This window comes from Equus asinus, chromosome 24, assembly GCF_041296235.1.
Source record: "Equus asinus isolate D_3611 breed Donkey chromosome 24, EquAss-T2T_v2, whole genome shotgun sequence".
Taxonomy (NCBI): domain Eukaryota; kingdom Metazoa; phylum Chordata; class Mammalia; order Perissodactyla; family Equidae; genus Equus; species Equus asinus.
The window spans coordinates 45,277,568-45,289,890 of NC_091813.1; the positions used below are offsets into that span (position 1 = coordinate 45,277,568).

Consider the following 12,323-nt stretch of genomic DNA (forward strand, 5'->3'; position numbering starts at 1 on the left):
AATATCAGCCTTATGACTTTATAATCATTTTCAGCCAGTGAGTGATATTATCTGCTTGATCATTCACTGGATAATGAGATTTGGCCTTGAATTACTTTTTCTGTTTCTAAAAGTAAAATCTGCCTGGAAAGAACACAAAGTTTTCACCAACCAAGGACAACAGAAAGAATGCCACGGTTTCTACAGGCAGTTTCTAAAATGTAGTTCCTAAACTGTTTTGTACTGCCAAGAGCCAACGCAGGGCCTGGCATATATTAAGCACATTAAATGTATGTTTTTTTAAATAACAAACATCACCATAGATTATAATTTTAAAGCTTATTAGTTTAAATAATGAATCTAGTCTCCTAGTTATCAAGCGTTTAATGAATTCTGGGAGTCTATGTGATGATAAAAGTAATTGCTATTTATCGAACATTTCTGTAGGCCAGGCACTAGTTTTGCACACATTACCTGATCTAGTCCTCCCAACCACCTAATAAAATTAGTTACTTTATTAGTACTTACACCATTTTACAGAAGATGAAACCAAGGCTCAGAAAGTTAAGTAAGGTGACATAAATAATAAGCTCCATGTTGTTTAAGCAGTTTACAGTGTTCAGTTCTTACAGTTAGGGGACAAATTTGGATTGCTTTTACAGTACAGTCACTCCATTCCCTTGTATATTACTTCATAATTTAAACACCTTATTAAGTGACATGCTCTATTTGAGAGTTGTGTGATCTCTGAAGACTAAGGAAGGATTGGTTGTACCTGTTAACATCCTTAGTTGGCTACAGGGAGCCACCAGGTCTTCTCTTGGCCAATAACCCTCCACCTGGTTACTGTGTCCTCTGAAATTCATGGAAACTGCTCCTTAGGGAAGTCCATTTTTGCCTTAATACCTGCACAATTCAGAAGAACAGTTAGACCCAATGCTGTTCCATTCTTGGGTGGAGCTTTTGGGTGTCGTTTAACCCAATGGACAAGATCTATTTAAATGTGTATTTAAGGTATAATGATTCTCGTGGTTTAGTGTGACAGTCGTGAATGCTAAACAGCTTTAACCTGATTTCTAAGAGCTGTTGATCTATGGACGACCAGTGTATGTCACTCTAATAGCTAGAAGATCCAGTAAGTTTGCTGGGACTCGTTTTCTCAAGAGAGGTGCAAACTGTGAGGTAAGATGGGAAAACAACAGTGCTGCTGGCATTTTAACCTTTTACAACAGCTTTGCTGACAGATGAAGCAAAGTGGAATTTTAGAAAGTGGAATTTCTTAGTTTCGGGCATTATCAAGAGTATAATTAATTCTCCAGAGTATCTGAAACTTGTGAGGAATATGACTAATATACAGAGGTTCTGAAAAATCAGCTTTCAGAGATAGTTATGCAGTGCCTTAGGGAGTTATGAAATGTTTAATGTTTTGGAGGATGAGCCATTTCTGGACTATATGAGAAAATGTACATATTTAGTGTAGGGTCTAAAATAGCAAAGCACCTCACTCAAGGAATAAGTGGAGGGGAGCACTTGTTGTTGGAAATGCATCCTTGATAGGAAGACTCAGTAGAATAAGGGTGGGAAACCCTTCACTCTCTTCCCTTTGCTTCAGTTTGGGTCAAGGCAGACGCCTTATTTTGCTCACCCTAGAAAATAACAGCAGCAATCCGTCTCTTCTGCCATCAGTCATGTCATCTCCTCTGAGTGTTCCATCACCATTTGCAACAGACAACTTGAGTCTTAAGGAGATATGTGATTGAATAGACAGATTGAGGGAAACATTGGGTTTTGATCCTGCCTTAAAATAACAACATTGTTCTTAAAATTATGTCAGCAATGAAAATAATTATAATGGGTCTTTAAGAAAAATCAGAATTTTGCATCTACATTATTTACTTATGAATTTTCAAAGGATAATCAAATAGACATGTTATTAATGCCTCAAATTATTCTTTGTCATATCCTTGTACACTTTTATAAGTACAGCTACCTCATGACCCTTTTTCCCGCCTTTGTCCATCAGGCGTTATTTGACTCTTACTCTTGTCTTTTTATTCCTTCTTGGTCTTCCGAATTGAATTTTTATATTCCACTGGTCTTCCAAACCCCCTCTATAACTTCATGTAATTGTTTTTCTTTTCTCTCCCTCTCTGCCATTTGTATCACTCAAGCTGTTCTCTACTACCTGTATTATTAGCTATTTAATTAGATTTTTTTCCTACTCTGGTCTCTGCTGTTTTTACTTGCCTTCCTTTATTGCATTTTAATGGTTTTCCTTTTCTCATGTGCACATTGAATATTGGTCAACATTTACCTCTTTTAAGACATCCTAAGAATAGGAATTATAGTTTCATTGTACACTTGAAATTTTTTCCATTAAAAAATTTTAAGAACATAACATATCTTTAAGTGTACCTTTCTTTCTAGGGTGACGTTGCAAATGAAGTGGAGACTGAACAAATACTCTGCGATGCTTCTGTGATGTCTTTTACTGCAGGAAGTTACTCTTCTTATGTGCAAGTCAGAGGATCAGTTCCTTTATATTGGTCTCAGGACATTTCGACTATGATGCCTAAACCACCCATTACATGTGCGTGGAACTATCTTTTTAATAGTAACTCTTCTTTACCCACATTTAGAGATAACAACTATTGTCAAAGAAATCTCATAAATGCTTAGGTTTTAATGAAGTTTTAGCACTGAAAAGTAGACAATTTAGAAGGGAGACTTCTATTATTTTTATACAATAACTTTATTTTTTTCTTTAATTTTGGCCACTAGTAAATTATATTTCACTTCAGAAATGTAAGAATTATTCAAATCCAATAAATACATGAAGAATGAATGTCTAATAAGCTTGATAAGAATTTGGGAAATAAAACTATGAGAAGATTAGTTGAATTGCGTTTCTTTAAACATTTAAAAACAAAACCAAATGCTACACTTCTTTTATTCTTGCTTGGTAATTTTCATTCTGGTATTTGTTCATCTTTTCTTCTTCCTCAGTGGATCAGGCAGATCCATTTGCACATGTGGCTGCCCTTCACTTTGACCAGATGCTTCAGAGGTTTGGCTCCCCCATCATCATCTTGAATTTAGTGAAGGTAGGATGTGCTCATCTGTTTGGTTATGAATTTCAGTCACACTGGACAACCTTTTCCTCAGCATAAAGGGGTTTAACGAGCTTGCTTCACCTCTTCCCAGAGGAGAGACTTGTAGACCTATCACGCTGTGATGGCTCACTGTGTCTGAACTGTCTGAGCCTTTGTCCTTTGGCCTCAGATTCCATGTGGCCTCTTCCCAGGGAGAATCAGTGGTATCTTTCTAAGGGAACAGAGGGATGCATTGTGTCAGTCTCCTGATTTCCTTGGGTGAGTTAGGTATGAGTGAAATTCAGCCTTAGTTTCCAGGACAGCTAGGAGAAGGAAGCGTGGAGATCCAACAGCCACAGTGTAGCCTTGATACAGCCAGTTCCCTTGACAATCCAGAAGATCTCCTGGGCAACTTAATAGGTAATGATGGGATCTACAGGCTAGACTCAGAAATTAGGGTGCTGTTGCGGCTCAAGAATCAGGTGGACACAGTTGAGGAATTATTTTAATGGGAGAACAGAGAGCAGTAGGCTGCAGGTGTGTGTGTGTGTGTGCGTGCACGTGCACACTTCCATCTGACAGCTTTGACTTCTCTATGAGGGAGAAGGAAGTGTCATGTGCTCAGAGTGCAGGTTTGAAGGTAGTGGAGAAGGTTGACAGTTTTCATGCATGTGGGAGGGTAGTTTGACTAGAGATATCCAAGCAATGCTAAGGGCTAGTTTCAGTTTGGTGATCATGATTTCTTAAAAGGAACTGTTCTGCTATTGCCTGACTTTTTCTGGCAGGGCTTGTGTATGGTATAAGCACAGAGAAAATAGATAATTGGGTTCATTTAGTTTTGCCATACAGGTGTGACATAAAAAGACAGGATCAAAGGAGTTTTGGGTATTGGCAATAAGATAATTGAAGTAGACCATGAAATCTGAGCTGGAGAACGTGGGGGAGTCACGGAGGGGGCTGATGGAGAAAGTAGAGCTGTCAGTGGATTGAGGTCCTCGGGAGGTGGGGCATTTAAAACACACAATCCAAAAACAAAAGAGATTCTGGATAAGAAATCTTGAAAGCAGAGGAGTTACCTGTGATGGTGACTTGATCTAAGATGTGAAGGTGGGAATGATGACTAGAGCGGAAGAGGAGGTGGAGGCACTGAAAGTCACCCAGGTTGGAGGCACAGCTTGGGGTGGGGAGGAAGACTGTGAGCCCGTTACTGGGAGAGGACTGTGCAACTGATGCTTGGGTTCAGAGGAGCAGGGTGCTTTTGTGTGTGTGTGTGTGTGTTTTAAATCAAGACTTTGGAGGAATATGGCCTGAAAGTGGCCAGGTAGGGGGAGGAGGGTGTGAGGAGGGGAGCTGTGGACAATGAGGCAGTCAGCTTCATTTCTTCCTTTGTTGCTCTTTGGTTTATGTAATCATTGCATCCAACTAGGGATTGACTTTGTAAAATAAATTATTCAGATGTTAAATACATCATTTTTTAGACTTTTGTTCACATGAATTAAGGAGTTTCATTTTCATGTCTCTCTCCCCGTCAACTCAGAATATAAGGCAATAGCTGGATAGTCTGTAACCTCAGCCTCGTATTGAACAGTAGCTACATTATACAAGTGTAATTGAAAAATTAAAGCAGGAAAACTCTAATAACAAAAACCCTCATGAACACTTTTCTAGTAAATGTATTGAAAGTAAGATATTGTTAGTGTAGAAATAAATTGCTAAAGCATTCAATTACAAGACATCACTAGAATATAAGCATCAACCTAAATTAGTGAATCTTCTTCGTGTATTACAGAGTTCTTATGGTCTGGTTAAAAGCTATGGTTAAATGGAGATTCAGTCTACCATGTTTGAAATAATTCTCTATTGAATGTGCAGATTCAAAAAGTAATCTCTGATACGTGTGCCTGTAAGGTGTTCTTGCCCAGATTTCTCAAATGTACATTTATTTTTGAATATTTAAAGGCCAGTCAGTGCATTTTAAAATTGTACTTGTCGGGGCTGGCCCTGTGGCTGAGTGGTTAAGTTTGCACAATCTGCCTCAGTGGCCTAGGGTTCCACCAGTTGAGATCATGGGCGTGGACATGGCACTGCTCATCAGGCCATGCTGAGGTGGCATCCCACATAGCAGAGCCAGAAGGACCTACAACTAGAATATACAACCATGTACTGGGGGGCTTTGGGGAGAAGAAGGGAAAATAAAAAGAAGATTGGCAACAGATGTTAGCTCAGGTGCCAATCTTAAAAAAAAATTATACTTGTTTACTGTTCCATTGTCATAAAAATCTTGGCAATAACTAGAGATTAAGTAGAAAATAGTTTAGAGATTAAGTTGATGTTTTGTGGAATACAAAAAAAATCTGTTGTAGTTTTTGTCATTAGTTATTTTGTTCATAGAATAAAAAATGTTTACTCAGTTCGCTTGGAAGAAGTCCTTATTAACTTGTGATTAAAGAGTCAAAGAATGTGCATGTGTGTAGAATGATATCAAGGGATATTTGCTCTTTATTCTGCATCCATATGAAGTTACTCAAATGAAATACTTTTTTGATTTCTTTTCTCTTTTACTCTGTATTGTGAACTCCTTCCCATCCCCTCAAATTGTGGAGGTTTGAGATACTGATTGACAGACATTTTGCAGCAATCCATACACCTTCCATGCTGCCCCTGGGGATTGATAGAAAGTCAATCTGGGATCAAGCATAACTGTGCATCAGAGATTTAAATCTAGGGGCCATGGATGGCCATTAGGAGGGCCTGCACATGCTTTGAAACAATGTGCAAAATCACTTGTGTATGTGAAGTTTTCATTTGGTTGTTAAAGGGGTCTTTGACCCTAAGGAAGTTGACTAAACAATCCACTAGCACTAATGCACTGTGGACAGACAATGCATGAAGAAAGTCTTTACACAAAGATGATCGAAGGTTGATTAAAGAACCTTTTCTCTCTGTCTCATAAAATGTCAGATTTGATAGAAGAATTTCAAAAAGTTTTTGTTTCCCTAGTTGATTTAGAGTGCTTTTGAGGGGCCAGCCCCATGGCGTAGTGGTTAGGTTTGGCATGTTCCGCTTTCGCAGCCTGGCTTTGCAAGTTTGGATCCCAGATGTGGACCTACACCACTCATCAGCTATGCTGTGGCAGCATCCCACGTGCAAAATAGAGGAAGATTGGCCCAGGTGTTAGCTCAGGGCTAATTTTCTTCAAGCAAAAAAAGAGGAGGATTGGCAACAGATGTTAGCTCACAGATAATCTTCCTCAACAACAAGAAAAAAAAGCACTTTTGAGAAAAATTCCAGATATATAATTTAATTTCTCAAATGGAAAATAAGCTAAATATGTATTTATCCTAAAGTAACTTAACACTGTTCTTCATCAACTCTTAATGTCTCTATTTGATTTATTCAGCTGTGCAAAATAGATAGCCTTTTTTATTTCCACAGTGGTTATCTGATTAAATTCATGACAGTTGAGAAGTAAGCAGGATTGAAAACAGCATAGACCTATTTTGATGCCAGCAATAGGGCCTCCACACCATATCAGCATCACTATTGCGGAATTGTTCTTCTTTGTTTTTAAGTGAAGTAATTGTTTTCTTTGTTTTTAACTGTTACCCCATTTTGTGGATGAAGAAACGGAGGCCTAGGAAAGTTGAGAACCTTGCACAGGGCCACTTGGCTAGTGAGTGGCGGAGCCAGCGTTCCAACCACAGAGTTGTGCCGTAACGCATGAGCCCCTCTTGAATGAGAGGCAGTGTGATAGCTAAGGAGGTCTAGCAGGCAGGAGGCAGAAGGTGAGGTTTAGCCCCATGAATGCCTCTCAGCTGCACTTCCTTCAACCACCATGTGAAAGGGGAAAAAGTGCCTGCCTTGGCTTCCCTATAGGGTATTTTACAAGAGTCAAATTTAAAAACCTCCTAAGGCTGTGAAAGTGCTCTTTGCTATGCCAGTTGGGGATTATCCATCTAGACCGAGTTGATTTCTGTCTGATCCTTAGTTGGCTAGAGTTGAGGGTTCCCTTCTTCTGGTCCTTGGGGAGTTCTCTTCTGCCAGAGTTGGGTGTGTAGGCCAGACCCGTGTAGGGTGGGTGGACTTCTTGGGGCTACAGGAGGTCACACTGGAAGGAATCTGGTCTCCTTGAGTCTTTAAAGCTCCTTATCTGTTGACTTTAATTCAAGGAATTATTTACTTCTTTGCATTTATATTAATTTTAGTAGGTAGGTTTCATTTCAGTATATTTAAGAACAGGCTTTTTGTCTTAGCTGAAAAGTAAAGTCTTAAAAGTCTGTTCCTCTGATTTAAGGTAATTAGAACACTGAAAATGTTTACTTTTTGATAAAGGAACGAGAGAAAAGAAAGCATGAGAGAATTCTGAGTGAAGAGCTTGTGGCTGCTGTGATGTACCTCAACCAGTTTTTGCCTCCTGAGCACACTATTATTTATATTCCTTGGGATATGGCCAAGTACACCAAAAGGTCAGTAGATACTCATATGTCTGGTTATGATGTTTTCCTTTTCTTGCGATGTAAAATAGCAGGAAGCTGAACTCCATGGTAAAGGAAATGCTACTCTTTTAATTTTCTTTATGAGCCTGCCTAGGAGATGTTTTGTTGCTGGTGTATAATTTGAGTGCTTAAATTAATTGACCAGAGTCTCTTTGCCCACCAGTTATACCATGTGCGAGTTCCCTTGGAAATGTCTTGTCGTTTCAGAGCATCTCTACTCCAGTACTTTTCCTTCAAGGCGTTAGTTTCCCTTTTTTCTATTTCATTCTCTCTCCCTGTTTAATCGCTTTCCCAGACACCACTTCCAGTTTCTCTCCCTGGTGGATGAGCTTCTGGCTGTTTATGGTAAACCCAAACTCCTTGGTGTAGTGTTAAAGCCCCATCACCTGGTTGGTTCCAGAATGGAATAACTTTCTTTATTCACAGGGCTGTTCTGTTCCTGGAAAACTAAACTTCATGCTCTTTCCCTAACGTAGCAGCCACGTTCCCATGCCTGAGTCTTTGTTCCTGTTGTTCATCTCTGGCCTCCCTGGCTTCCTTTCCCACCTCTCTTTTACCTGTAAAGTCTGAGTCGAAATTCATGTCCTCCAAGGAACTTTCTTTCAGTAACCTCGCATTGTCTTTTTACTCACTTACTAGGCATCATACAAACGCTAGGTTTATTTTGAGGTCTTATTTTTTTTTTAATGTTACTGTATTGTTTTGCACTTAACTCAGACTTTTTTCTAAATCATTTTATGTAGTTAGACATACACACATGCACGCACTTTCCCAGAGTATAAGCCTGATTCCAGGTTCTTCATATTAATGTATTTCCCTGTGTCTCCTTCCCCTGCCTCCTGCGCTGTGCATTGTGCTCTCTTCACAGTCGTTTTATGAATGCGTGTTGACTTGACTGACTGAACTCTTGAGGAGTCAAAGGCTTTAGGAAAAACTCTTGTATGGATGTAATGTGCCAAGATTAGCACTTGCCAATAGTTCGTATTAAGTTCCAGGCCCTTCATGTCTCTTTGCACCAAATCTTGCTAGTTATTGAGGACACATGTTCTAGAAATTAATTATTACAATGTTCCTATTGAGTACAAACCAGAAATTTTTAAGACTAAGTCCCTGAATATTATTACTATAGACTTTGTTTGCTTTATATATAAGGATAAATATGTGTTAAAATTAACTTGGGTTCTTCTCACTTTTCTCATTCTTCCTCCTTTCCTCAGCAAACTGTGTAATGTTCTTGATCGACTGAATGTGATTGCGGAAAGTGTGGTGAAGAAAACAGGTTTCTTTGTAAACCGCCCTGATTCTTACTGTAGCATTTTGCGGCCAGATGAAAAGTATGTATGGGGTTTAAAAATTTAAGTCAAGAATTTTGCTCTTGTGGATAAAAATATTCTAAATATAAAGCAGTTTGTTTTACTTGGACGATGGATGAATTTATTCCCTGGGGGACACAAGACAAGCTGCTCATGTGACTGTGTATGAACATTCACCATGGGCATGGGATTTCCTCCAGTGGTTATATTCCTTGTGATGGAAACCACAGAATCTTTATCTCTTGCTTCATGGAATAAACATTACAGAAAATATTTCTTTAAAGTAAAATTTTCTGCAATGAATTCTATTTTTTCAGTATTAAATAGGAGCAGGAAAATTTTTTCTTATTGACTAAATACTAACATTTTTATGAAAATAACATTTATCATTCTATTATAGTTATTTGCTCACAAATCTTTCTTCATTACTATTTTGTGAGCTTCTTCAGATCAAGGATCTGTGTTTTATTTATCTTTTAAGGAACCAATATAATATTTTCCCAGCATTTTATTTGCAGTTAATAAGTTAACCGTAATCATAAAAAAAAACCCAAAAAACAAAAATAGCCAACTACTAGCATGTACGTCTTTGGAAAAAATCCTTTTGTTATAGTTTGGATTTTAAGGCCCCTGTGTTGGGGGTCCCCAAGACCACTCGCAGGCTCAGTGACTGACTAGGAGAACTGACAGGACTCAGCATATTGTCATACTCACGGCCATGATTTATTGCATCAAAGGATACAAAGCAGAATCAGCAAAGGGAAAAGGCACACGGGGCAAAGTCCAGAGGGAATCAGGTGGAAGCTTCCAGAGTTCCCTCCTGGTGAAGACACATAGGACACCCTTAATTCCCCCAGCAACTTGTTGTGACAGCAGGACTGAGATGTTGCCAACCAGAGAGGTTATCAGAGACTGGGTGCCAGGGTCTTTACTCAAGGCTGGTCTCGTAGACAGCCTCTGTCTGGTGTGTACCAAAATTCCAGACTCCCACAAGGAAACAGGATGTGGGCAAAACCATATTGTTTCTACAGTTTAGGCACGGTGAGCCTCCTGTCTGTTCTGGAAAGGGTGGGAACCCAAGTTCCCAGACGCCAGCCAAGGGCCTGCCTTATAAGCAGACTTTTCTGAAGAGAGCAGTCAGGCCTGCTGTGTTAACTCTGTTCTGCACTGCACATTCTTTTAAATAATTAAAGTATTTAAAATAATTAAAATATTAATATCATTCTATAGTACTTAAAACATATCCCCATTCATTCATTAGCACATGGGTAAAATAAGTAGGAAGGAAAATAATGAGGAAGTCTGCCAGAGCAACCAAAGGAATGTCACAAAGCCCCATGAAGAAAAGCTGGAGATGGAGATTCCTATTGTTGAGGGGAGAAGAATGAGGCTTGGAAGATTTTATTAGAAGATGCCCTGCAATTATTATTCATGTCTGTTGAGACCAAGTGGGCTTCAATTAAAGCAAGAGGGATTTTGGTAGAACATGGGTGACAAAATGCTAGAGTGCAGGGCCCTAGGGCAAGTTAAGATGCTCCTTTTCCGGGCTGTCTTTGAGGAGCCCGTGGATAGCATACATCCCAGATATTTGCATATTCACTTACCTGAAAGAATGAAAGTAAGCAGAATCAGCTGATTCTTCAGGCACCTCAGCTCTGTTACTTCAATTCTTTGGTTCTTAATAAAGAGCTGGAACCAAAAATGAATATAGATTATGCTATTAAAATTTTTTTTAAAGCATGTATTTTTAAACAGGTGGAATGAACTAGGAGGATGCGTGATTCCCACTGGTCGCCTGCAGGTATAGACGACATTATATTAATAATGTATAGAGTCTGTATCCACAGTGTCTGATGTTTTCTGAAAGCAACCATGGAGAGAGATGCTTCTTAATTAATGCAAAATTATTAATCATTTGAGAATGATTTTTAGAAGCCTTACTGCTAGTGTTTAACTCTTACAAAGGATGTGCAACTAAAATAATAATGGCCCATGGATTTTTTTCTATATGTTATAAATTTTGTTATTGGAAATAGAAACATAAACAGAAATGTGAAAAGACTAAAATTAGAATGACTTTGGAAAATAAGCCAGATACAATCACTATATATTAACTATGCTTTAAAAATGATATGACCTCGACCATCGAATATTTGATTTGTACAGTAAAGGAGACGTATCAGAAAAAAAGCACGTATTTTATTATTTGGTAGATGTGGAAAACGTTAGCTATTTGTTTTATCTTGTTAAACTAAACAAGAAAATTCAAATATGGACGAGAAGGTATAACGATGCTGTTGCATCAATGTTAAGTGAGCAGCAAATATAACCTTTTATAATTTAAGAAATAGTCTTCATTATCTGTTCAGGAATAATACCCTGGCTGTAGCTTTTCTTGTATTTCTTAAAGCAAAGAAGTCTAAAGTTGGATGGAGGTAGTTTTGGTGACCGAATGATGGTTGAGAGTCTTAAGGTGTTTCTCTTTAGACTGGTGTTCTTCGAACCAACTGTGTGGACTGTTTGGACCGCACCAACACGGCTCAGTTCATGGTGGGGAAGTGTGCTCTGGCCTATCAGCTGTATTCCTTGGGGCTGATTGACAAACCTAATCTTCAGTTTGATACGGACGCAGTTAGGTAAGCCTTGTTTTCTGCCTTTTGAATGCTGGGAAGGATGGAAAGCAAGTTTGCTTAATAATAAGGACTTTTATGAACTCATTTCTACTTTTAGCTTCTCAAAAATTATGTTGCTAAAAGACATTATTCAAATTAATTCTGTAATAAATATTTCTATTAAAAGCTTGTGTGTTGCTGCCGTGATTTGGAGGTTTTTTTGTTTCTGTTAATTATCAACAAACATTGTGTTCTTTAGATAAATCCTAAGTGCTTTAGATAGATCCAAACTAGTAGATTTTTCTAAAACACAATTCCAGATTGCATTAGAAAAAAAAAAGTAATGTGCCTTCATACATTTTGAATTAAAAATATAAGACATAGGAAAGATCGATTCTTCATTAAAAATTGCTGGTTTTTTGCCGTTTTTGGGATCCATGGTACTGCATGAAGTAGTGTTTCTTGAAAATGCAGTGATAGCTGTTACTGCACATCTCAGAGGGTCATACAGGCTCTGTCGAGGAAAGTGATCAGCTTACAAATGGCCGGATCCACAGATATGAATCTGAACAGGCACTTGAAGAAGCAGAGGTTTCAGATATGTATTTCTAGGATAAGAAAGAATAATGTTTATCCATCTGTGACAAGAGCATGTCCTTTTTTTTCTTTTTTTTTTTGAGGAAGATTAGCCCTGAGCTATCATCCACTGCCAATCCTCCTCTTTTTGCTGAGGAAGATTGCCCCTCAGCTAAAATCTGTGCCCATCTTCCTGTATTTTGTATATGGGATGCCTCTGCCACAGCATGGCTTGACAAGTGGTGCAATGTCCAT

At 38.5% G+C, this 12,323-nt stretch overlaps 1 protein-coding gene across 3 annotated transcripts in view; it reads left to right on the forward strand.

Moving 5' to 3' along the window:
- The window catches only part of FIG4 (FIG4 phosphoinositide 5-phosphatase), a 116,015-nt gene that overhangs the window by 34,527 nt on the left and 69,165 nt on the right, over positions 1–12,323 (forward strand). For all 3 annotated transcript variants that reach the window (XM_014839023.3, XM_070496754.1, XM_070496755.1), the window contains 7 exons: positions 1,061–1,161; positions 2,407–2,569; positions 2,986–3,083; positions 7,404–7,537; positions 8,785–8,901; positions 10,636–10,681; positions 11,368–11,516. In XM_014839023.3, the coding sequence (XP_014694509.3) occupies positions 1,061–1,161; positions 2,407–2,569; positions 2,986–3,083; positions 7,404–7,537; positions 8,785–8,901; positions 10,636–10,681; positions 11,368–11,516 (808 nt within the window). The remainder of the gene's footprint in view (positions 1–1,060; positions 1,162–2,406; positions 2,570–2,985; positions 3,084–7,403; positions 7,538–8,784; positions 8,902–10,635; positions 10,682–11,367; positions 11,517–12,323) is intronic.